Here is a 27747-nt window from a genome sequence, read left to right on the forward strand (position 1 = left end):
CTTTCCGTCCACAGAAGACGAGTGAGTGATATCCAGGAGTGTTAGTAACTTGGTGTCGGCGCGATACGCGGTCTAGTCATAGTCAGTGGTATTCGAGTGACATTAGCGCACAGCGGTGCTGCGGCGAGCAGGACGACCCGTGCTAGAATAGGCCGTAAGTTGTGCCACTAGCTCACACAAAGGCCTATGCCAAATAAAGAGCCCTTGGGATTGAACTGTGATTACTGTAGGGCTTGCAACAGGCAGCACTAGCTTCTTAGTGAAGATAGCTATTGATGCATACGCCGCATAGTTTGTGCTATGAAAAGTTGAATCTGCAACTCGCTTGTGTGTCTGTTCGTCGAGTGGAAAAGGAACGAAAAAACAGTGCGCGATACGTGCACTCAGTTCAACGGAACTTTAACAGTATTCAGTTTACCACTTCGACTGTGTTAACACTCGTGGAGCTTACGATACGTATCTATATTTATTAAAGCAAGCTGGATCCTTTGATAGAGTGGAACCTTCTTTAAGGTGCGTACGTTGAACTCCATTACTGCTTGAGAGGAAATAATTGCGGAGTAAAAAATGATAATTCCATGTGTATCGGCTAGTCAACGTCGTTTCGATCGAGTCGAAAGAATATTGTTCCGGGTGTCACACCTGCTCCAAAATCTCATTTTAGGTCCTCGCTTGAACTATAGAACGAAATTAATTCGTTCGAGCAGCAAACATTGAAAATGTCGCTTGTTTGTCAACAATGTAAACCCGCTCATATCGCAAGTCCAAAGTGAACACGCAAAGAGTAAAATCTCGGAGAGAAAACGGAAATGAGTACATGTTCATTATCACTTGTTGCTTCCCAAGCATCGATATAGATATATGTGTACTTTTTTGACACCGTTGACGAGCAGCTCAAATTTTACCCTATCCATGTTCGAGTGGCATTGATAATCCCTAGTAGAGAAAAAGATTTAGATACACAAACACGGACTATCGGACTTCTTGGAGGCGTCCTAATTACGCACCCGTCTGCATTGGCATACCTCTGAAAAAAATAAACACGGTTTCACTAGCTAGTTAGTCAGCCATATTGATCGCCTGCGTCACAAACTGAAGGTAAATGAAGTATGTACCCCGATCGCGATGTTAGTATGCATGGAAAATTGTAATACGATGTCGCCGACGCATGCCGGAACGTCACTGTTTAGCATTACGGGAATGGCTGCTTGACCGTTGGTTAAAGCAGCCTCCGTACAGAGATGGTCTTGCAGATGCGTTGACGGAGGTGTGCCGAACGGGGAAAAAAGACCCTAGTCCACCTGCACCGGCCCTCGGTCAACCTTCACTTAGGCAGGAAGAGATGACTCACTCACAGACGACCGCGTTCGCTGCGCGTGCTGAAGTTGGCAAAGCAAGTGACTAGGAAAAAGATCTAGACAGGACGGGCGGCGTTCAAAGAAAAAGCCTTGCTCCAACGACAGACATTAACGGCAGTAACGTGCTGTTTCGATGCCATTGTTGTTATCCTTGACGTATATGTTCGTTGTAATTATGGTAATTTTATTACAGGTCCTATTGGTCGCAGATTATGCTACGAACCCTATCTGCGTGCAATGCTGCCAATCAAGATACTCTACTTTTAGAGAGAGAGAGAGAGAGAGAGAGAGCGAGGGCAGAACTACCAAATATGATGACGGAGTTGTTGACGTTCGCTTAGAGTGACAAAGGAAAAGATTTCTTTATCTGTGTCAATTATTTGGTCACCCTATGTTCAACGTCTCGTGGAAGAAGCACGAGCCGGTCCATATTTCCGCAACGCATCAACACATGGAAATTTTTAGGTGGGTAATTTGTCTCAAAAGCTGAGAGCCGCTGTTGAACGGAACGGCAAAGTAAAAGCAGTCAACTAAACTACAGGAAACAAATAGCGGTTCAGTTTTAAAGAAGCTGCCGCATGGTAAGGGTCGATCGAACTGTACGAAATCTCTCGCCATCTCTACAGGTGTCCGAACAACAGGGTTTCCAGACGCATCGAAAATCATTTAAAAATAGGAACCGCGATATTCCATGACCTACAGTTATTTGATAAATTTTTGTTTCTTGCCTATCACTTTGTATTATAGCTAATCTTTAAATCTTACAATTAAAAATGTCTATAAGTAGCCATGTTTTTTCATGTTAACTGTATGTGGGTGCTTGAGTCCCGTTAAGCACAGGATATTATGAACTTTTAAAAAGGGCATACTTCCTTGTCAAGGTTGATATTTCAACTCGAACCCTTACAGGTATACCTGCTCTTACGTATATCTATAAGAGAGCTAAGTAAGCGAAATGCTATTGATAATAGGAAACGCTTTGACGTACTAATATTGTTAAATATATGGCCTCCACTGTATATGTGGCAGCATGAGTGTCTTTTGCTTAATGTTACAACTGATCTGTTGGCGGTCACGCGTACGCTATGAGCTCTCGCTCAGTCGTAAAGTCACAGAAAACTAAATGAATCAGATATGGCGAAAAACTATCTCATAAACTAGTCACGTTCGATGTCCACATAGCCACCGGTGAAACCTGGCTGCAAAGAAAGGAATGAAATAAAAACGATACTCGTTCTTAATATAAATGTCACTTATAGACAAAATGAGCACTTGTATAAATCGTACCTGTTTGATACGGACAACAGGCCCCGAAAATATAAACGGGAGAAAAGCAGATCTTTCTTAGACCAACTTGTGAGCTGTGGCAAAATTTATAAAACCAGTTAGCCCGAACAGGTGGTATAAGTGTAATATCACTCAAGTCTGTGGGCATGCGAGAATTAGTACAGTAAGTACCGTTTATAGAACGGTAAACAAAATACAAGAAACTGTTCTGGAGACCCTCGCTACTGGCTAAATTGATCACTACGTATTCGGTGACATAATAACAACTAAAACGTTTACCAATAAGAGTGCCGTATTCATGTTATCAGAACATACCTGTCGAGATTAGACTGTGTTCTACGGAAAGAGTGATTATATAGAATCTCAGTATAGGGTTCACTTGAAACCGAATGTTGTGACTATAGTGTCTGAGGATGCTTCTTTGACATTTTCATATGACAGATGTGCTCGGGGGGTGCCAACTGTAATTGCTCAGAGACGCTAATGGCAGCACAGAAAAATTCCAATGTACATAGAATTTGAATTATCTTTACGATTCGTTCACCTGAGTCTGTCGACAGTGGTCGCAATAGGGGGACATATGCACATGTGGAAACGCTGTACATCTGTCGCAAATCGGTATTTTGTTCAACCAAGATTTTACTGGCGGGGTGATCGAATAGCGAGGGCGTCTGCCTGTCCATAAGAATTCATTAGTTGCCGTCAGGTAATTCGTTTTTAAGTTTACAAACATTTTAAACGCTGTTGTATTCTCTCTATTTGAAATGGGTGACGGTTGTAGAAAAAAACTTGGCGCCTGGCGGCTTTTCATCAAGATGGTCTTGGCATTAGAGTGGTGTCTATAAAAGGCGTGCAAGAAGAGTAGAAAACATTAGATCAAGAGCTCTATACTGAAAATCCCTTTACGCGGTGTTATTATTAACACAGCTAGGCACAAAGGTATAATATCAGCCTGATCGGCTCGGTTCTTTGACGTGATATTTTTTGGCCTGTAAATTTAGTAACGTCTGCTGTATCCAGTTGTTCAGTTTGATCGAGCTGGCTGCAGCCCTGTAATTGCGACCTGTCTCAGCAAAGGAGATCATTTCCGAGAAAATAGGGGCGGGCGCGTACGTGAATACAGCGCGGGTAAATCGGGTAACGGTCTACGGTCTGTGGCCTAGGTCGAACGTAGCTAACAGCCAAGGCCACCGGTTTAGTGTCGCCTATAATTTAGTGATACAATAATAATTTGCATATACTGAAAAAAACTGACCTACACAAAGAAGTGATATCACTAGTTCAAGCTATAAAATTTAACAGAGCAATATTAATGCGGCACGTTTAAGGTTAGTATTTCCGGAACGGTAAGTTACAAATGAGAGTTGTGTGATAGGAGAAGTTATCGATGGAATATTTTAAACCAATTTTGAGCTTAGTGGGTCCATTGTGGAAACTAAGAAGTTGATGCAAGGGTGACGTGAGGTCAAAAATGTTATAGCCATCCATAGTAGAAATGATCATATACGCGTCTATATGCTGGACCGAAAGTTCGATCTTCACTTATAACTTAATCTTTACTATGACCTATATAGAAGTTGAAGTCGAATCATATAAGTGGTTAAAGATAAAGTTCTGATTAATTATGCTAAATAGGAACAATGCGACTTTTGTACCCAGATGGTTTATGAAAACCATATTTATTTTTGGCTCGCTCTGCAGGCTTTGATGTCTCATGAATTGCTTGATAAATTGCTAAATAGATCGAGGTCCTATTTTGCTAGAAAGCTTGCATGCTGTCATGTATTATAATCGTCAATTAGCAGATGTCGCAATAGCGGGTTAAAATCAGAGGCATCATCAGCAGCGATGATAGCTTTACCGATGGATTGGAAAAGAACCAGGAATAGGATTGTGTTCTATTATTTTGTTGCATGTAGCTGGATCACCGTTACCCCTGAAAACAAGTGATCGCTCCATTCTAAGTATTGCATGAACATACTCGCACGTAATGCGACACGTATGCAGATGGCGCAGTACTTGGAAGCCCTCCCCAATCCCGTTGCCAGCTCCAGCTAATAGCTTGAATTTGTTACACAATGCACACGATAAAAATATGCCTGTTACATAAGGCTAAGTGTACATTATAAATAAATTATATATGAAAAATGTTTCAGTAAACAGAAGGGTATCGGACCGATCTTTTACGCACAATACTAAATAATAATAATAATACAGTTTATGCAAACTTCGTAGAGGCTGTAGGTAACTGTGAAAATACATTATACATAACCTGATGATGCGAAGGCGCTCAGAGTGAAAAGTTCTTGCCTAGCTATAGCAGCCTTATAAGGCCATAGCCTTAGAACACTTGGCACAGCATTACCGTTCTTTAAATTCATCGCAGAATTTGTTAACGGATTTTGATTTGTTTTTGATTAATGATATAAATCACAGTCCCCAAATCTTTAATTCCATTATTTACATTATGATATTATATTCACTTTTATTACTATTATAATAAGCCAATTTTGATAGGCAGCACAATTGAGTTGCGTTGGAAACCAGAGATTGTTTCAGTGCATGACAAACTGTTCGAACATACATGCCTTTGTCACCTACATATATCTATGTTAAATATATATATGTCATATCAATGCAGAATTATTGCAAGGGTGATGACGCAATGAGGCTAGACGAGGAAAGGATGGCGTATTCGATGGACTCCGTGTTTTGCCAATGCACATGACGTGTTTCTATGCAAAAATGGCTGACACGTCATTTGTCATGGATGAATTGTTTGGTAACAGCTAGGTAGATCTCGTTTTAGATAGGGCGCCTAAATTTGAAGGCCGCTTCGTCCTATCGCCCTTCATACGTCAACAGCTGGGTCAAGGTTCTATGACGGCGATGCGAAAGAGAGCGCGCATGAGCCTTGTTGATTCTCGACAAACAGACTTGAAAAATTAATTTCAACATGCAGAGATAAAAACTGACATACAGCGTTAGTGAAATGTAACGCTCATAAATACTTTGATTGGTAGCAAATGACGGGAATTGTATAAGCAGCAAAAACGCATCCATAGAATGATACCGTACGTAAAGAACAGTGGTTTTTCTATCAAGCTCGAAACACGACTCGACCCACAGCAGGAATTTAACTAAAATAAGCATGGCCGTTTTTAAAGTTTCTATATGATCAAAAATATTTTTTAGAAAAAAAATGAACTGGTTTTGATTTTGTGGTCATGCTGAGCCGTTTTGTAATATGTAAAAGAACAAAGACACAGGAGAACCATATAGAAGTTGCCATAGCAAATATGTAGTATGCAGGAAAGCTACCATACAATACTGCCACTTTTTCTGGGTGAAGCGGGCTCTTTTTCTCGGACCATTTAAGCCCCAAATCTGCTAATTCTGATTGTTGATAGACTAATTCATGTAGACATATGCCTTACGTTTTTCGCAAGAGTGTGGGGACATATGATCAGCTTTTGGTATGCGATTCTCCCCATGAACCGTTTCATTGTGCAGACAAACCCAAATCTCCGCATGTTTGACCGCCGCAGAGACAACGTTTCACTTGGCTTGTCATATGTGGTTTACACTTAAAACTTTAGAGGACTTTTAAACACCCTATACATATTGGGTGCTCTATAAGTTATTTTCGACATTACTATGCTTTTCAGACCTTTGCGTGACGACGGCTAGGTATCGTATACCGTATTGTATATTGTGCTCCTCTCAGTTTGTGACACCTCATTCGGCCTTCCATTAAAAAAATTATAAAAGAAAGAATAAAAACAAAGCATATGAAACAGCAGCAGCTTAGAACCAATTCTAAGGCAAAAAAGACTAAAAAACAGATTAAAAGCCCATTTTAAAAAAACGACCTAATATACATTGGGAAGACAAGGCATAAACAGTAATTAGAAAACACCAGATACAATTTGAATGTTCTGTTTTATATTTTTGTATCTTTTAGCGCTAATAGACAATGGATATAATTAAGTCACTTTAGTAGAAACAGTTCTGAGGAACTTTCGAAGTTTGTTCAATGAATAATAGAGCATTTTGCCCCTGAGCAGCATCTTTCTTCGGGAAGGTAAGGAAGCAAACTGAGAGCGTTTTAATGATCTTGTTTGGATCTCGTGCCGATAGACTTTCAACATTTGTACGGGGCACTTTTACTAGCAGCAGCAACTCTGTTTTTTTAAGATACATAAAAGGTTGCTCGACGCACGTCGATTAATGTTAGATTCAAATCTGTAAGGTCACTTCTTCACTCCTGGACGTTTGAAAGGACCACAGTTGATATAAATTCGTATATGAAATTCATCTGTGCAAAAAAATTTGATACGTAGAAAACATACGCTTTTTATATGGAGAGTAAATCATAGAATTGATTCGTTACCTTTGTGCCTGAATCACAAAAGGATACGAACTGTATTTTTGGACCCAGTTGGACAAATCTCGCCTTCAAAGGCTATGTTGTAGTACCATATATCGACTTAGGTCCTTTCGCACGAAAAACCTCAAATACGTCATCGTTTTCTTCTTTTGCCTGCAATTTGAGGTGGTTATTTTACAAGGTTACAGCGGACATCGAGGAGCTACAAATCGGCTGCAATGTAGGCAGTGATATGGGGCCAGCTTAGTACCAATTCTAGCACAAAAAAGATTTCATAAAACTGTTCTTTGTATCTCATAAAGGCAACACTTATTATTGCGATCTAGGCCTAAGCGGTTTAAGGCTTTTGCCATTAATACGTAGACGGGTATGTCTGGATTATCGGTTTCAACTTTTTTACCAATTGACTATGTATAGGCTGGACCTGATAAAAACAAAAAAGCTGATTACCGCACGCCTTGGGGCAAAAATTGGCTCTACACTAAAATCTACACAAAATCATAATCGGAGTGTAAAATGGCTAAAAGTAAGTTTTCTAACAGCAGTTTATGTGTTGAGGACGCATCTAATTCAATTGTAGGTATAATATTTAGTTTATTTTACATTATATATTAGGTCGAAATGAAAATTGTTCCGCTCCTTTACTAAATAAAAAATACCACCTTTTTCGTTTTTATTATGAGTAGCTATTAAGTTATGCTTCCTCTGTCACTGTTTACGATTTTCTCTTATATTTCCCCCGAATGATGTTTGCCGTAGGCGGTAACGGGTCTTGTCTCGAAAAAGTTCTCCAGCAATGCTTTTAGTTGTTGATTCGGCTCGATAATAAGACCACGAAGGTGACTGTCCAGTGAAAACGTAAAAACTCGTCGGCAACAGGTCTGAAGAATATGCTCTCATCTAGAAGCAGCTTTGACGATGTTTGTTCCGTGTGGCTTTACGTTAGCACAGAGCAACGTTACCTAACCTCGTGTGCCGGATGCTTTCTCTTGAATAGTCTGCTCGATGCAGTTGGACCAGACAAACACACCGATCAGCTGTCTGGTTTGTAGAAAGCAATCCCCGATAAGTCAGACCCTTGCAGTCCCACCAAACGTCAAGCATAACCTTTTCTGCATGAAGACCTGGTCGAACCTTCGACATTGGCTTCTTACCTGGAATCACACATTCGAATCTTCGGTTCATGCTGACATGTAGAGACCACTCCTCATCACTGGTGACGATTCTATGCAAAAATCGGACATTATGGTAGCATGATGCTCGATACCGGGTGAAGAAATGTTGAAACGCAGCGTTGGGTTTATTGAGAGGGTTCATGAGGTATCCAAGTTTCTGTGCAAAACCCGAAGGACTTAAGGTGTTTAACGACAATCTTGTAACCACAGCCCATCTTTTCGGCCAGTTGTCGAGTTGTCGCACGTGTTTCTTCAAAGGTGCTTTCAGATAATAGTTATCAAACTCAGATAGACAGCCAGGGTGCGCGCATCCTTTAAGTCCCAAATAGTCTCTTCAAGCATGGCGAACTCCGCTTGAGCCACGCTTCTAACGGCAGAGCGCGGCTCTACACAAAGCAAATGTACCGGGCTCCTTCGGTAGCGCTTTTTGGCGACGATAAGATACGTAGTACAGAAAGCGTCGTCGAAAAAGTGTACTTTTTTCCACCTGGAAAATCCATCTTGGAAAAATTGTTTCGACTTCAAATGGTAGTCACAGCAGTACATGGAAAAATAGGGTTGTTAATCGAGGTGATGGGACGATTACTGCAGAATAAGCAGATAGCCCTGTGGAGAGCAGCAAAAGTCTAATTGGAAAAAATAACTAGAGAATTATGAGAACTATACAAACACATTGCTGGAAAAGAGTAACATAATAACTACAGGAAGGTAATAGAACGACCCACACAATACAATCACTTGTACGCAAAACGCGAGTAGAGTAATAGGATAACAGAGGCTCTGTGCCTAACATAAGTGCGTCCAGATACAGCGCGTGTTGAAGGTACGGTTTATACTCAAAAGAAGAATGAATGGATATTTGCAATTAGGTCCTCGTAGCTATTAAAAATGCTTTGCTCTTCAGAGGTTAAGAGACGACAGTCATTTGGGGCCCATATTTTGGTCGGGAAAAGAAAGACAGGCTGGCATTTATTTGGTAGTTAGTACCATTACCATCACTGTTTTCATATGTGAGCCAACATAGTGGCCGCAAATAGGCCACTGTGTTGCCATGCTGCCACCGTTTAAGGTGAGAAGATTTTTTGCAAAGTAAACCTAACACAAAAACAAGAATCCTACCATTTCTGTCGATAAAAAAAATGAAAGCGGCGGTGTAGATGCTTCAACTAGACTCCACGCTGAAATATTATAGTAATTCATCGGGATGTGCAGCGGACCGGTGCCTATTTCCATGTAGCAGATGTATGACATTTTGTTTAGCTCTTTTTTTATGAATGATCAAGGTGGCGTTCAAAATAGAAACTACCATATTTGGCCGATTTCTGTAGCCGATGCAATCAATCACTAACTTTGTGCAGCTTTTAACGAGCACTTGATAATGCCGACGAAGCAAAATTTGTTAGGATTGATCATACGCTCTATCATATGCGCATCAAAGGTTAGTTGGGTTATTTTCGAATTAGGTTCACTGTTATTTTATTTCTTTATTAATCTTTTATAAGAGAACTAAACCAACATGTTCAGATTTTGTATCAGGGCTCATAGACGCGTTCTGAGTTTACTGATTACGTTATGTTCCTTGTGTGATTACGTGAACGTTTTTTGGTAACAAAATTATGGCTAGCTTATATTTCTGCCAAAAGGCAGAACTACCTGTCCATATCGTATCTAAACAGGTATCCTTTGCAGCTTAGGGTTTGCAGGCATAGTTTTTTCTTGTTCGATTTAGCGAAACCATTTATAATTAATAAAATTAAGCGTTTCAGTGAGATTTCGATGGGTACACATCGGTACCTCGCTGGACGTCTCGGACGTGTCAAATATTGTATCAGGTAGTACGCAATCAATGGTGCCATCGACTTTTCTACGAGGTCGGCGATGTGCGTTTGCTCTTCTCCTTCACTTTAATTGTTATTTATTACACACAGCGAGGAATCTTGAATGAAGTAACATTAGGTTGTTATACAATATTCGCATCTAAGGCTGATTTCAGTCTTTGTGAGCATAGAGCCGAAAATGTTTGTCAAACAGATATCGTACGTATTTTTAGCATTGTATTGTTACACGGATCGGTTAGTATTTGCAAAAAAAAAAGGATTTTCACCATCTATAAATACGAGATGGGAATAGTAAACAGTCATTTATTGTCACTGTATACTAATGGACAGCTACCATTGTTTTGTGGCATTGGTTATAGCTATTCGTATACTCTTAGTTAGAGAACAAGGACAAATGTTTGCTCCAGACGCCCACAATGGGAGCTAGTTGACCGCTGAATATCGAAGTATCATCGGATGAATTTACATATTATTAGCTCATGGTCTTTTTTTTTCTACTACAACTGACATTGGTACACCAGACGTTGATTGCTTTCATCTAGCGTAGCATTCTAGCTAACGTATCTTGAACCTATTTTCGTTCCGTAGCTATCATTACGACAAACTTACTAATCATTGACGCCTTTTCGTCCTCCTGTTCGGTCAGCTCGATTTGGGTCAGCTGAGTTTAGTGGGCAACGCCCACGTGCGCCGCTGTAGACACTGTCGTTTTAACAACTTTTTCGGCTCGTCTGCCGAGTCCCGTGTATCTCCCACACCCGGCCGAAATCATTTCTAGCCACAGCGTGTTCATGCTATCGGCTGTCTTCTGCCCCTGTTCCGAGGCAAGCTCTTACGCGAGCATCTGAATGAACTTGTATTTGGCCCTGCTGTATGCATAGATGTAGGCTTTTCAGCAGACAGAGTTAATTTCGTTTATTTATGAGCTAATTTTTATATATTATGAAAGTCTCTCTCGCGTCTATATACGCCGACGAGAGACGACAACATCTTCCACAAATGTTGTTGTTCAATGTGACCGCTATTTGTGTTTACCATGGCTTCACTTCAAAGCCTGAAGCGCTTACAAGTACTTGGTAAAAACATTTACGAATAACTTTTCGATGGAAGATGGGCCAAGAATATAGCGACATTGATAGCCGTAGATTCGTTGGTCTAAACATATGACATATAAAAAAAAAAATCCAACTGACTTAAATATTGGGCTGATGATAAATCAAAGGCTCGGGGGTTCAAGAAGGCCAAATATTTTTGACTCTTGCTGTGAACAATCGGATTCATAATAAATACTCTAAAGTCTGAAACAAAGCCTAACTTCTGCATCAAAATCATCGTTCCGCTATTGCCACAAATGACCTTTTATGCCATTTAGTGAAACCTGCGAATTTTTTAAATCGACTTTTCACTGTAGAGCTTTCAACGACGCAAACACATTTTACAATTGCTGCTAATTTTCATTCACATCTTTACAACAATTCTCTGCCTCGGCTATGATGGGTCATATTGTTGTTTTGGAATGGATTTCTAAAGCTAAATTTCGTTCCTTTCGACAAACAGTTGTCCGCTGACAGCTCCTCAAATCCTATATATATCCTATATATATATATATATATATATACATGTGCTTTTGGGCGATGCGATCGAAGTAAACGAAAACGATGAAAGGAGCCACGGTGAGCAGATGAAGTGTCCTGTTGCTATAGAGGTTTTCAACGACGCTTACGCAATCGCGTTGGTGACTTCGCAATTTCAAAGGGCTGTAAACAACGGAGCTCATCGTATTTCAAAAGAGCCTTCGGAAGGCATCGTATACAGTAGCAACCAACGATCAGACGAAGTAACAGAAAATGAGTCAGAAAAGACAGCGATAGTAGTGGACTGATGGAAAACTGGGAGGAACGCGGTCCAACATGGCTTGCTAACTAACCTAACAAAGAATGAGATTCAGACATGGTCTTAAGTCCTAAACCCAAGGCAACGACGCTCACTTGCTCGTTGACAGAAAATGATCTTAATTGCTAGACGACTAAAGCAGGGCGCTGTTTGTCGGGCAGCAGGATGACATTGACATTTATCTTTGTCGATGAAGACGCGCTAGCGAAGAGACTGTTCCCTACCACAGTTGAATTCCTGACGTTTGAATTGAGTGACGCGGACGTCGTATGTTCGTACCTTGACCGGATGACAAAAAAAAGAAGATTTTCAGCCGATTAATAAACATAACTCTAGAGTAATTTCTTAAGGACATTATGATCAGCAGCAATCAGAATGTAAAACAGCAAAAATAACGTCTTTATGTGTACACTCGTATTAGTTAATACCTAGAATTTAGTGTTGTATTTTTTTAGTAAGGAAAAAAAGCCGAATGAGAAAGTTTGTCAGTTATGTTGAACAGAACTCGATGCGCATCGGGACGCAATGACAATCAAAAACACTGTAGAACCATACCGGTTTTATGTATGAGTTTTATGTATGTCTCGATTGTGTATGTCAAATTGGCTTACTGAAATCTAGGCTGGGTGCAGATTTTTGTATGATTTACAACATGTGGGTCTGCAGGGACCGCGTAAGCCTTCTCATCTGTGACTTAGGCTATACTTATGGTGCTACGATGAGATATTGTTTGGAATAATCAAAGTGAGTTGTTGGTGTGTGATAACGAAATCGATCCTACTGCAAACAATGCAATACCCAATCTATCTTCATTGAATATGTTAGTATTATGTCGCATTATTATAGGGATTGCAGCGGCGGCGGCCCCCGCCGGCCGTTGCTTTTTACAGCTATACGATCCGCCAAACCGGTAAAAGCCGACCGTCTTAGATACTACATACATAAATCTGATAAAGAAATGGTCAAATTTATATCATGCGAACAGAAATGTTGCAGCCTAATTTTATTCAGCCACATCTTGTAATCGTATTAAAGGCAAGTTAGTAAAACTTGTGAGATCTTCAAAACGGATGAAAAATTAATGGAAATTCAACACAGCTCCTACAATTGAACCTGTCAATTCGTTCATGCCTTTACAATGTTTTATATTCAATTGTCAAACCTGACAAATCAAGATCTAGCTTCCGTTATACAGTAGATGATTAAGAACTCGTTCATCCCACTGCAGTCCGCAGTCGGCGCATTTGATTGCCTTTTCCAAAATCGCTTTTATCCCATTGTACGAATTAGATAAATTCTAAGCTAACTTTCTGTTATACTGAATCTTCTGTAGATGCTCCAGTGTCAAAAGCATTGTAAATGTCCGCACGTGAAAGAAGCTATCTATTCAGCGACCCGTCTGTTACCGTAGCGTTTTCCCAATTGACACGAATCGTTGGTCGATGGTCAACAGTTAAAGGGTCAAAGGATGACAAACAGACACATCAAACGTGGCGTAATGGTCAGGACATGTATTCTAACTTGGGTCAGGCGTATTTCGATTCAGCTAGATTCACCTTTGTATTTTTTTGTAACTGGTTTGAAGCTTTCAAGAGCACATGATAAATTCAGATTATTTCGCAAACATAAAACACCGCGGGCGCAGAATATATATTTTTAAAAACAATTCATCGATAAGGTCAGCTATGATATTTGCAGCAGACAAGTTACGGTGCTGACATTTATCTTCTTGCGTTTGTGTCTACCAATGTTCTGTTAAAGCATGTACGTTTGTTGATTAATTACTCGATTTAGTTTTAATCCAAGGAATACCTGTGGAGGTTGAACAGCGTTTGATAAGATTCTTCCTATCTGGAGGTTGCGTGGCTAAGACTACGCCCATCTCCGAGTTATCGTAGCAGTGTTACTCCAGGGCTGCTCGTTGCGAGTCGACTCATCCAGAAGTGGCTTCCTTTTGCTACGCGATACATACATACATACATACATATCAAGGCCTAAGCCGCAGGTCGTTAGCACGGGTTTCGCGCACCCGACGACCCGTAATAATCAAGAACCTTTCGAATTAGGCCCTAGATAACTTAGAATTGATTTTACATAATTTTACTGTTGTGGGTTCAAAGCCGTTTACTTTCCACATATCTAACACTGAGGCGAAATTATCTGTTAATTTGTTTCAACAAGATTCCACACCAGAACTTGATTCATTTGTTTGTCATATTAAAGATTCGACTTCGGGCGACTTAAGTGGGTAATGTGAAGGCGTTGATATTCTTCAATTCCCTATTAACTCGGTACTTTTTTGGTTTTCGACAAAGGATTCATTAAACAATATATATCAGATATATATCTGACGATGTTCCTTTGGCAGTTTGGCTTAGTGAATTGCAACAAGCTTTTGTCAAGAAAAAGAAGCACGTTTGTTCTTCTGTATGCATTACCCTTACAATATTTAAATCTATCGTTTTTCCCAATATTTTAAGTCGTGTAAATAATACTACTACGTACTAGTTAGGGTCCTCAAAAAATATTGCGGTTCCGAAAAAGCCACATAAGCCGGACATAGATGAACAGACCTGCGTAAGCTCTGCATTACTCTGTATTCTGTACAATTGAAGGTTTACTATAAAAGATTTGACAGTGTGCCCGCTTAAGCCAACTGGCCTACCAATTGACAGACTGGTATATTTAATTCAGCTAAGATGCAGTTAAATACTTATCCGTAGTAGGGTTTGCGAATCACCTAATTCTGAATGATTACCAGACAAAGGTTAGTAACCAGAATGAGAGCAGATCATGATTTTGGTTTTGTACCTTGCTACATTGCTCCTGGTAGTTGTATGATCGAAATAGCCGTTACCTTTCCTCCGACTCCCAGAAACGCTGTTTCGCGGGTGTTTTTGAAAAATGCGCCATACGGCTGTGATGCCGATTCGTCGTGACCTGTCTCATATTAGTTATTACGACTGCGTCAAACGGTGAAATTGGGGTGTGACTGTACGGCGACTATCTAACGAGTGTCTGTCCAAGTTATGCCGTTACGTCCCACCATTTCTGATTAGTCCAAATGACCACTGAAGAGTATCCTTGCAATTATAGTCAGTTACGCGTATGTGAGTGCTGGCTATGTAATGATCTATCTTAACTTAGGGTGCTAAAGGCTAGACATAAGCCTTGACCGATGATCCAAATTGCCGATATTTAGCTATTTTAAATGTCGATAAAAGTTAAGACGCTAAAATTTGGTCATTTAATGTAGACAGTCATCAATTAGAGCTCTCACTTTTTCTGCTAGCCCTGACCAGACGAGCCACAAACTTCTGCGGGCAATGCTTGGCCAAATGAAAAACCCGCTTGTATCAATGCTTTAATAGAGGAGATTCAATCTTGGCTTGTTTGTTACTATGTTAAGTTTGCTTTCTGATTTCTAAAAAAAAACAACAAGATAAATAACTACCAAGAATAATGTAGATGTTCAATAAAGATCGCATATTCGAGGTGAGTGCACACCCACTCACCTCGGCTGTGTCAATGTGCTGTCATTTAAACTTCGACTTTTACAATAAAAAAGCTTATGAACAGTTTCTTTCAACCCCTTTGTAACAATGCTGGGGGATGGGTAAAATCGTCTGGAACGGGGCTGTTAGCCATTCGACATTTCAGTTTTACCACGAACGTATCAAATTGTTGCTTCGTAAAGAAAAACCCACTCCTTTCTTGTGGGCGTTTCTTACTCATCGCCGACCCACTGAACTAAATGGGCATAAAACGGAGTTTGTCCTACCAGAAAATGTATCTTTTGTTATCTTATAAAGGGTCCAGTCTACAATGTCACATATGCACGAGGCGTTCATTTAGTTTCGACAAATATCAGGCTGCATATGTCTTATAGGAGGTCATTTGCTGAGAGCTTCTGAGCATCCTGTCTGTGCAGCAGTCAACAATATTGAATCTATAATGAAGATAAGTAATTAGTTGTCCAAAACAAAAATATCTAGTCATCTTTGATGGCGCATGTCCAACGACACGTTTGAATAAAAGCACAAAATTACAAAATTAATCGCCGTTCTAAAGGTATCGCGTCCTCTGTCAATCGACGCTAGCTGCCGTACATAGTTTAGCTAATTAATGTTAGGAATTTCAACTTCCGTGTTGGCCTAAGTTGGGAATTATATATTGAAACAGCTTCTATCGTAAGTGTTTAGTTAGCTATTTCCCTAACAACTGCATGTTTTCTTTAACACCCCGTTGACACGTTATAGATGGTGTGCTCCTGTTATGCCTTTCTAAATTCATGACAAACACCCAAAACAGACCTCTCGAATTTGTAATGATAAATAAAATAAGTGCGTAGAGTAACTTGCTGGATTGAGCTAATCGGCGTTTGATTCGGATTTTCTTCGCAGGTGAAGCGGCGACGAACGTCGCCATTGCTTATCGTTGTTTCGCGGAAGTAAGAGTCACAATGGCACTTGGGGAAGCTTCTGACCCAATTTACTTGATTATCCAACCCTTGACAAAGTGCCGCCGCTCTTCAACGCTTGCTGTGCTTGTTTTCGTGCTTGTCAACATCTTCCTTAACCCACACACCGTGTCGGCGCGTAAGTGTCATATCAACAAATAAACAGGCCTCTTATGCTTAAAAACTACGATACTTTAAGTTGGCATTCTGAGGACGTGTATAGTAAATCGAAGGAGAGCAAAATTATGCGATGGATGCTATCGATATTTGCTCATAGGATCAATGGCTTTTTCGAGGATGTCTGGATCGGACCGCACATAATCCTTCAATGAATATTTGGAAAGCGGCCTAGTGAATGAGCATAAACATTATAGCTATACGACAAAAAAGTTACACGACAACTTCCCGTTATAAGTTTCTAACTGCATTCAGTGTATAGCTTCTTCTTTAAGGCATTCGAGCGTAGGGTTCAACGACTCGGTGCACACGATGAGAGGTCTTCGCATTTGCTACAGATGCTCCTATTATATTAGATTCATCAATAGGTCTTCATCAGTAGTAGACTTCATACCGCGTTTACAAAGATACTTGCAATTTGACGATCATTTGCAATTTTTATAGGTTTGCTGTTCTTTTTATTTTCACAGGAAGCATAGCTTTAACAAAACGTGCGGCCTTTTATATTGCTAACGGAACAGGTGAGATACTCTCTAGATAGTCTATGTTAAGCTATCAAATAAATGTACAGAAAAGATAAACTCGTTTTTCGAATAAGCTTTTTTTTTTAGCTGCTTTTGTTATTTACTAAAATCTGGCATTTCAAAGAAATGTTCACAGGAAGTCTCCTTAAAGAACTTCAGATGGCGGTGAGTCTCCAGTACGATTGTGTGGCTTAAGAACGCCCTCTAGTTTCAGACGGGCATAGAATACAGCGGCAACACCCGCGAATCATAGGCTCTATCTACGCCATTTCTGAAATGATTATCTTCCGATTTACCCTAAAAGATGATAAACATAAATATTTTATATAAAAAATTATATTTAAGAAAGTATCGTAACCTAATGACGACATTCAAAATGATTGGACGCTGCCGAGGATCTGGATGGACCACTGGTAAGGCATATGACATCGGCACTAACCTAGCGGATTAGCGTTGACACTTAGAAGTAAGGGTTTTTGCTCTTGACACAGGAACGGAACAGGTATCAGGTCAATGGTACGTCCGTGGACATCATTTGCGGTGCACACACTCCACTGCTGAGGTTTTTTTTTTAGCAGGCTAGAGGCCAAAAGCCGTAACGAAAATTAGGTAATAATTTTTAGTTTACTTTAACCGTGGACTAAAAGCTAGCACGACAAATAAGACAAACTTACGTGTGTCTGTCCTGCAACAAGAATTTTGTTCCCACTATAAGAAAACAGGGGCCTTTAAGCCATCACAAACTATACACACCCGCCAATGAACTGGATTATATTCGTATTATGAGCCATAATTTCACAATACATATTTGTGAACGCGACTATTTACTTAATTGGTTATCTTCAGTATGCAACGTCGACGGCGTCATTTACCAGAATAACGAGAAGATCCCAACTGATAATCCTTGTGAGGTAAGTTATGTACATTTCTGGATAATATGTGAGAATATTTCAACCTTTTCACAGATCCACACTCCTTGCCATAAACAAATAATTTATCATAGTTTTTATTTCGTTGCTGACATAACACGGCGATGTTTCTTTCTATCGGTATTCTTTTGGAGAAATATGACAGCTCAATAAGATTAGGCCGTCATTTTGGGACTTGATAGCCAGGCAACCATTTTCGATCTTTTAACACTCAACGAGTGAAGATTCCATGCCAGCTTCCGATGTGCCTATGCAAAAAAATAATGTAATTTTATTTTTTGACTAAAAAAGAAATCTACACTTTTATCTATCATTCAAGAAGAATCTGTTTATTAAGAACTTTGTCATAGTCATAGAAAAACCATCTGAATGATTATAGGTTTGTTACTGTCGACCACCCGGGTTCGCCTGCGTTCTCAAAGACTGCGAACTAAAACCACATTGCAAAGCCGTTCGAAGAGAAGGCCAATGCTGTCCAGACTATCATTGTGGTGAGCTTTCGTATTGTAATTTCTTGCTAACTAACACTTAGGGTAGCCATTATTTTTTGTGCCGTTGAAATATAATTTTTCATACAATTTAATTCAGTTCAAAAAATTAATTTTTGTGTGATACATCGACTGTAGCAAATGAATAGACTTGTCTGTTTTATTAAAAAGGTCTAAAAGGAAAAAATGTGTCAGGTTAGAAAAAAATTCTAAAATATAATGACTACTGTTTTAATAGATATTGACCACTTATAGCCTAATAGTTGTGGGCACTCGTGTATTCTCATCGATATTTTTCTCTTATATTATCAGTTTAACAGTTTCAATGTCTACATCTTGCCGATGAATTTCAGTTGGCCATTCGTACTGAATTTCAAAATAGCTAAGGTTTATCATTTTTTTTTTATCAATCTATGCACTGGCACACCAGATAACCAAGATATTCAACTTATGTCCGTTTTATGATTAATCATTAACATGTCGCTCTGAAGATGGATGTGAGCATGACGGGCAGTTCTTCTCCGACGGTCAGGTTATTCCAAATACGGGATCCCCCTGTTATACTTGTTATTGTCAGGTATGAATCGTCGTCGAGGAATGCTGTAGAGTCACACGATATTTAGTGAAGATTCAAATTTAAATTTGTGTCCTCAAACTATTCATGTTGGCCTTTTCAAGCCCTCTTAAAGGCAAAGTGTTGTTTTCTTGCAATTTTTTCGTGCGGTTTTCGTGCGGATAACGAAATTTCGCGTACGCATAATCTTAGGCCTCAGCCTCATGGTATTACTTGTTTTTTTTTTTGAAAATGCACTCGGCCGCTGATAGATTTGGACTGAGTCTGCTTTCTTACCTCTTCTTAAGCTACCATTCTGAGTGCTGGCAACATCTCCAATGGATAGAGCGGATGCAAAAGATCAGTACTGTTGTCTTAACTTTCAAATATCTCTACTCATATTATCTTATAGGGTTCATCTATCAGCTGTTCACTAGTAAGCTGTAGTTTTCGGAACGATTGTGCCGCTCGTTATAACCCCGGTGAATGCTGTCCACGTTATGAGCACTGCCCCCCAAAGGGTACGTTTACAATAATCAGATAGCCTACTTTCGCTGCATTGTATATATGCAGTGAATATAGAATAGCAAACGTGTACACAGGTTTCTTCCCTGATTTCCACTTAAGATTCGACGGACTGAAGATTTATACGAATTCAGCTATAAGCTTTTTGGTGGCGCTACGTATGTACTGTAGTTAACCAAATATCAATTATGTAATAAAGTATCTATGATCTTTCAGGCATGCTTAACTCGTTCTTGCTGAATGTATTATGTCTTTTGTATTCTAAAGCACTATGTTTCAAAGATATTGCCAATGTAATGCATTACTTGGTACGAACGTTGCCATTTGTCTCTGTGAAATCAGGTGCTTGCATATGTTATTTTCAGTATATCAATCTATTGGAGGGCTACAATTACCGTTACGCTGAACATGTCTTGGTCGATTACTGTATAACTCAAATCTTCGTTGCGCCACCATTTATCACTAATCTGTGCTTAACCTCAATAACCGCGTGTGTATTTCTATTAATAATAACCTTATAACACTATCTTTCCTGTGTGCTTCGCTTAACTGCACATCGTTATGCCGTTACCTTTAGATGTTAATACAACTGAGACGCTTCAGCCCGCTCGACTTCCTACAACACTCTTCCAATCGCGCTTAGCTAAATTCAAATCGCGCACTACCTTTAAAGCCCAACTTCCCGGTGCTCCTGTTGGTACCTCGGGTCAAATTTTAATTCACCACAACGGGCTTGAGTTTGTGCCTACAAGCCCACCCCCCGTTCGACCCACACTGTATTTTACCGGTAAGAAAAATGACTGCAAAGTGAACTCAGACAGGGTCAGTCATGTTGACGTTTCAGCCTCGTAAAAAGACAAATGAAAAAAAAAAGGTATCGATATCTTTTTATTTATTAGTCGAGACAAGGATCTTGCTTCGAGTAAGTATGATTTGATTTATAATTATTAGTGTAGTGTCTTTTCACAGCTTTATTTATCGGTGCAGTTTTGTAAATTTGAGAAAAAAAAAAAAAATTTCTTTTTTCCTATCTAACATGCGATTAAAAACTTCACTGCGCGAATCGAGCGCTCAGAAGACATTGAAAATAATTAGCAATATTGTGTGTCATATTCGGTTGGTTTGTGAGAGACTTAATTAGATAGGTTTTTTCCCTAATTGTCGTATATTGTCTCGTAAATCGTATATCGTCTTACTACAGTAATAGCGTCTCCATATCTTTGCTTCCGATTAAATAGCTATGTAGTAGAAGTAACCGCTGCTAAGCAGATGCGCCATATCACTCCGTTCAAAGCTGCATGCATCTTGTGCAACTATCGCACCATACGTCTGTATTTACCCCTTAATTGTACGAACAAGCAATTTTACAGAAATGGTAAAACATATTGCAGTTGGTAATTACATGTTCAGTGCGCTAATGAGTTACCTTTGAGCTAATGAGTTAGTTCTCGATGAATACAAACGTATCACTGAAATATACATCTATAGTTACACAACACTAAAACAAATCAGCTTGCTAAACCCTCTGATCATCTATAGTTTATACAAGCACCTTCTTTATGATCAAGCAAGTAGCAAGTTAAGTTGTCAATGAGAAAAACATTTCTGGAGCATGCGGTTGCATGGGTCTTCAGTTGTTCCTCACCGTCGACGCTTGATGTTTCGCCTCTACGCTTCAGGCTTTACTACCCCGGAGCGTGAGAATGAAATCGACAACAACAACAACAACAACAACAGCCAGAGCAGCGTCGGTACTATTAGACAATTTACTTTATCTGGCCGCGTACCTCTCTTTTCGAATACAGCACCCGATGATGGCCATAATCATAATGAAGGTAAATTTCGTACACGACGTGCGCATCGAAAGAACCCTTCGTCACTGTCGCACCAGCGCTTTTTAATTCCAATCATATAATGCTCAGATTAACAGGGCTGTTGGCCTAGAGTTCAAAACTGCCACAACAGCCACAAGGTTTTTTGATATCTGTCGAATTTAGCTTTGACTTACGTCAGCGGAGCTTAAGCATGGTTGCATAATGCAAGTTCACACCAGGATGCTTCGGATTTATGGATATTTTGCACCTTTGTTTTCTTCCTAACTAGGAACGCTTACCTCACATATATCTGGAGGAGACCTAGATATAACGGGACGCCCTCAAGCAATCACGGCCATTCCGCGGATAACAACTGAAACACCTGCGAGTACAACGATCCAGATACCGACTTCTCTGGAACCCTCAGGTTTAAGCTCTATGAATCATATTCTGTCAATCTTAAATTAACAAAATCCAATGTTTACTCCATTTCTGCAATATGTTCTACTTACACTTTGCTCCGCATAGTATCCGGCAAATAGCGGATGGATAATTTGTTTCTCTTCGATGACGATTTTATGATTGTTTATCTAACGGGCTTCTGGCTAACTGGGACTTAATAATTGATAGCTCACACTGCAGTGGATAAAATTTCGGTGCGAGTCGATGGTCACGAGAACGAGACGAGCGGTAGTGGAAATTTACATCATAGACGGACGACTAATACACTTCAACCTGAAATGACCGTTTCAACGATCACGACAACAGCGGTCACGACGCTGACCACAATGCCTCCTGCTCCTTCTACGCCCTCAGTGACAACGACAGCTACGACACCAACCACAACGACACTGACGACAACGACTTCAACTACGAGCAGCCCCGTCAATACAACTTCAACAACTCCAACAAGGATTAGTACCACCACGATGAAAACAACGGCGCCATTACGGCCTTCAGAACCTGTAACATCCGTGGCTACTCCGCTAACCAGCAAACAACAAGAGTCTAATAGCGACTCATCGCTGGGAAATCCCTTAAAAACCGTCGATGTTCCGGAAGAAAACATCCATCGTATTGATGATGTCACCCACAAACTAACGGCGGTCACAAAATCCATCTATAATAAGGTGCGTGAAAAATGTACAGGGTTTTCCAAGTAAATTGAGACGATGCCGATATCATTTGCTGGTGAGGTGCATAAAAAAACGTTTACATTTTTTTACATTTGTCCCTCGTTGCCTTCTCGTTTATGGCGTATTTATTTGCTTTGGTCAAAATTTCGATTCGGGGCCAAACCGCCTATCGGCAGTTTTTGGAAATACCTGTTCTAACTTCTCGGTTAACCTGTTAATAATAAATATGCGAGAGATTCGTTTAATAAATACAAACTGGTAATAAATGTGAGGGAAATATATTGGTACGTTTAGATCTGTTGATATTTCGGCCAAACAGTACCCTGGCTATCAAGCAAAAGCTCCAAAATCCAAAGCCAAAAAAAAGAAGTTGAAGTCCAAGGAGGCTCACAAGTTGACTGTTTAGCTTATAGTTAGTTCTCTATTGAGAATTACAACGAGTGGTCGGATTAGAGCAGTCTAATGGATGAGAGTCTTATGTTGCTGTTGGATGAAACAAAGACATTTCAATTAACAGAAACGGAATTTGTGCACGGTATAATTAATACGTGACGATGGCTATTGTAGGCATCGTCAGCCAGCCCTGGAACGATCGAAGATTGGGAACTGGAAGAGTTTCGTCGCGCCGTTGAACTTCTCGAAACACATTACCGTAATTTCTACGGTCGGGCACAAAATTTACCTGCTGGCGCGGCAACACATGCAAACGCCAATAAGATACCTCCAACACCTTCAAATCTGCGTATGTACATCGATTTCTGATTTGTAAATATAACAGGATAACTAAGTCCTTTTATATTATAGCAGTTTTTTTTTCTAGAAAATAAAAATTTACGACCTGCTTGCATCCCTGCATCATTTCTCCTTTAGCTAAATATGTAGTATTTATGTAAAAAGTGACTGGAACTTGTCATACTGTACACAGGACGTCGCGATAGTCTACCTATCCTAGATCAAGACATGATCGACGCGTTATTCACTGATGAAAATCCGCCTGCACAAGTGTCTCAGAAACGTAAGTTCTCGTTCTTTAACGTCAGGGTGGTTCTATCATTACCATACAAGCGGGATAGTGTAAGTCGAACTTAGGTCAATAATGAGATTAGAGGAAGTGTTTACGCCGCTGTTGCGCACCCTGTTGGCAATTATAATACATTCGATTAAAAATACATTACGGCATTGATATTTCACTTCAGCAGCAACGACGCCCATTGCTCAGACCACTTCTCGACCTCCCAAAGGTCCCCAACTTAAGACATCTGATGGACTGGAGGATCTCATTATTCCTGAACAAATGCCGCTGCTGGGACCTGGAGATACCGAACTACGGTCCGAAATCTCAAAAAACACAACCGAAAAGGATATCGAGCAGTTTCTACGTGCGACTTTGGAAGAAGACGATCAGAGACGAAAAGCAATCGCTATCGAGGGACCAGGACAAAGTATTAATGGTTAGCAGAAGAAAAAAGCAATAGAACGCAGTATTTGCAAATAAAATTCTTATTACCGCTGAATTTATTTTAGAATGAGCAGTAGACGGACCCGTATATAACCGAATTTAAAAAGGTCTTAAATTATCAATTTAATAATAATAATAATTGCTTCGATAGGATCAGCAAATGGTGCCGGCTCTCCTACCGAGTCGTCGGCCGAGAAGCCGGTTCAGACCATCAGCACAGAGGCAAGTATCTTCCTAGCTTCAATGTTCTAATATTCAGCATAATAGACGCTCCATCAAAAGCGTTGGGAACGGATCAATATAGAGTAGCTGCATATTTTCAAAATGCAAACAAAAAACAATTAACATGTGAACTTTCCAATTAATTTTTAAATGTAAACTGGACTTAAATATTAAGCCCCGTTTTCGGTTGTCTGTGGCCATATTGTCTTACTCGAGCCTGAAGTAAATGCAGATATTTCTCATTTTTGGTAACGTTTAAGAGAGAGGTGTTTATTGCTTTATTTTCATTCAAAAATCTATCTGAAGTTTACATATAATAGGTATCATACGTATTGTTAACGCGAAACCTATCGTTACCGAGTTTTGTAGACAAAAATATGATAATGATCAATTTTATGAACTTTGCTAGATTTTTTACGAATGGACAAATTGATCTTAGTTCTTGAGGCTTAGTTCACGTAATATTTTACTATATTCCTATCTGTTTTTAGGTGACAACGAGTCATCCATCGACTGAACTCCCGCCTCTGGGGTCGAGCAACGAAACAACGACTCCAACAGTACTGGTAAATAACAATGAAGACTCTAACGGTACTACAGCATTGTCGGGCACGACGGATAACTCGATGGTACCAACTGTCACCCTTACTAATCCTGTACAGTCAAATGAGAAAGTTAGCAAACTTACGGTTTTATCAACGATGACAGGGTCCGTCGTAATGAGCGATGCAACAGATTCAACGGAAGCTAAATGACGCAGTCGTAAATGCGGAGCCATAACCTTCAGTCAAATAATGGCCATCATGAAGAACAAAGAAGCGTACTTCCACAAACCTTTCTCATGCATTGTCTTCTTAAAAAAAAAAAAAGAAAAAAAAAGAAGCCCAAGTATGGCAGCGGTTGGTTATTACAAAAAAATATATAACATGGAACATTTCTTTGTGAAATAAATGGTGAAAAGGCTTCGAAAACGCTCGCAAATACATTTAGGTGCGTAGGCCACTTGTCGTCCTGAATTTATGAGCTATTGCGTATGGGAAATGCCTTTCGATGAAGCTTGGCTGCTTTACTTCAAATGTGTTGCCATAAACATACTTCTCATTAGTATATATATATATATATATACTGAGACATCTGAGAAGTCTGAGGCTCCTGATAGATTGTTACATATATCATAATCAAAACCTTCTAAAACTAACTGCTAAATGCAAATAGAAAAACTAATACTAGCTATATTTCAAAAGCTTTTTTACTGCAGCTTGGCGACCATATAGCTCCATTCTGGTCTGATCGGCTAATGCGCCATACAAAATACATAGTAACTCTAACTAACGAGCATCTTGCCGCGCTGTCTCAAAAAGTTAACATCAGACATCAATAATTCGAAAAGTGATAAATGAAGCAAAAATAAGGTATTACTATTATCGTTATTAGGTTTTTTCATGAATCTGTTAAGCAAACCTCAGGTAAGTCTAGCAGGACTCGCTCCAAATAGAGCCAAGTGATGCTAAACCTGAAGCTAGGTGACTTCGAGAAATAAAAGATTCAAGTGAATGAAGTTTATGAACTAACAAAAGTTTAGTTAAATTTGCCTCTGCTTTTATCTGACGCAGTTTGTTTTGGGCGCCTTAAAACGTTCGGCTACTTATTGTTGAGCCCATAAATGCTATCAGTGTATGCGGTTGACGTTGTCTTCTTGAATTCAATCTGAAACTCATCCGATTCAAAACTTCCGCAGGATGGGGATGAAACGTTCCATGAATTAATGCAACCCTCGATTGTTGCGGCCGTTGGTGTCTCAAGAGCACTGGAAGCCAAGGGTGACGGTGCGAATGTCGCTCGAAAGGTAGGTCGGACGAAGTACTACAGTAAAATGTACTAGAGCTTCGATGGCTTTTGCTTGGCGAAAATCAGCCTCGTATACAACAGCAATAACAAAAAATTCGCTATTACCTATTTATTATGTGAGATCGAATGAAAAAAGCTTTGCTCAACTTTGAGTAGGCTCCCAAATTATCGTTGCCACCAAGACTTAGTCCTTTAATTTTATTATGGGCTTAACAGGTTGCTTTGCCGTCGCCGCATCATTTTATACTCCGCTCGGACGATGATGTGCCGGATCGACTTTCAGGTCAGACGAGCTCATCCGTTCAGGCAAGTTGCAATCTCACCGGACAGCTCGCCGGCCTTTTGGACACGTTAAGCAGGACTTCAAGGTCGCACGATCCTGTTTTAGACTTTTTGAAAAGAGCGATCCGCAGCCACGCTATAATGCATCCAGATGATGTTAGAACCTTCATGAAGGCCAAAGAGTCGAATTCACAGCCCGTCTATCAAGCGAACACTTTACCAAAAGCAAGCGATAAGGCTCATTTCCTACCGAATGTCGACGATATTGACGGTATCACACAGCGGTAACGTGACTTCCACCCCCTGGACCTGAGAATGCGCAACAAATGAACTTGTACAGAGTTTTAAGTTAGAAAAGAAAAAGCAAGGATTAAAAAACGAAAAATAAAAATACGTTAGGTAGCTCGATATGACAAGTAGAAGTATGATGTGATAATTACGATAATGATAATGCAGCTTTGATGATCGTAACCTTACGAGGCAGCTCTTCCTGCGACGAAATTACAAAAAAGCTAAATATTCTCTTGTAACTCGGCCTTCAACCTTCCGAATCGAAACGGTACTTCGCTCGAAACCTTAATGACTATATATTATAAGGTACCTTTGACCATTTTTCGATGTTTATATTCTCATCCCTTGTATTTCGATATTTGCAAGCTTTAGTGTGTGAATGCACGTGAGAGTGTGGCCTTTTAGGTCGATAAACACAAAACCTGTCCCTATAAACAAGTCGCGGATGTAAGTCGTTTTCTACCGTCTGCTTCATTAAAATATACTGCCATTGGCTCGAGTTGGCGTATTGTACCATTATGTGAAAATCTGATCCTCGATAACGGATAGAGAGGACTGTGTTGGCAAAGGCCGTCGCAGATTAACAATAAGCAGGAATGCCATGATCTGAAATTTACTGCTTCTGAAAACACTTCTGTACAAATTAGAGACTCTTATTATGGGCAAGTTCTACAATTGCCTACAAACAGAACTTAAGGCCAACTGAATTATTGAAATTTTCGTTTGGATTTGTTTTTACAACACCTGAGTGTTGCAGTTCTTGTTGCGCGGGGTAAGGGAAATCGCTAAGGCGAGTAACAGCAATTTATCGAGAAATCTTTCACTCTAATTTAGAAACGATGTTACCTAGGTAGCCGCTAATTATAGAAAATTATCTTATAGCAGCAAGAAATAGATGTGTATGTGTAAGGGCAACAAAAGTTCAAATACTCATATACGGTATAAAAAAAACTTTTGAAGTTCAACTTCCTGCTGTAAGAATTATCTTGCTTCTATTTAAATCGTATTTATAAATAGTTGCTAGATAGAAGGTAATTTATTTACTTAATACTAATTATTTTATTTACATAAATAAAATGGATTGAATACTATTTAATAG

The 27747-nt window shown here is 39.7% G+C and overlaps 1 protein-coding gene across 7 annotated transcripts; it reads left to right on the forward strand.

Annotated features, from left to right (window-relative positions):
- On the forward strand, positions 1-27739 carry LOC111247426 (uncharacterized). Of its 7 annotated transcripts, XM_086984859.1 has the most exons (20): positions 1-513; positions 1552-1823; positions 16345-16539; positions 17048-17098; positions 17497-17514; positions 17948-18012; positions 18410-18521; positions 19010-19095; positions 19484-19592; positions 20174-20383; positions 21276-21431; positions 21700-21837; positions 22041-22540; positions 23114-23288; positions 23472-23561; positions 23743-23997; positions 24157-24227; positions 24719-24793; positions 25966-26073; positions 26292-27739. In XM_086984859.1, the coding sequence occupies exons 3-20, from the start codon at positions 16404-16406 to the stop codon at positions 26643-26645; spliced, it is 2709 nt and encodes a 902-aa protein (XP_086840985.1). In that variant the 5' UTR covers positions 1-513; positions 1552-1823; positions 16345-16403; the 3' UTR covers positions 26646-27739. The 7 variants fall into 7 exon arrangements, with proteins under 7 accessions (XP_086840985.1, XP_086840984.1, XP_022654052.1 ...); XM_086984858.1 differs by lacking the exon at positions 1552-1823 and having other exon boundaries at positions 3-513; XM_086984860.1 differs by lacking the exon at positions 1552-1823 and having other exon boundaries at positions 6-513; positions 23746-23997.
- The last annotated feature ends 8 nt before the right edge of the window (positions 27740-27747 follow it).

Source organism: Varroa destructor, unplaced genomic scaffold (assembly GCF_002443255.2).
Source record: "Varroa destructor unplaced genomic scaffold, Vdes_3.0 BEIS01000003.1, whole genome shotgun sequence".
In the NCBI taxonomy this organism is placed as follows: Eukaryota; Metazoa; Arthropoda; class Arachnida; order Mesostigmata; family Varroidae; genus Varroa; species Varroa destructor.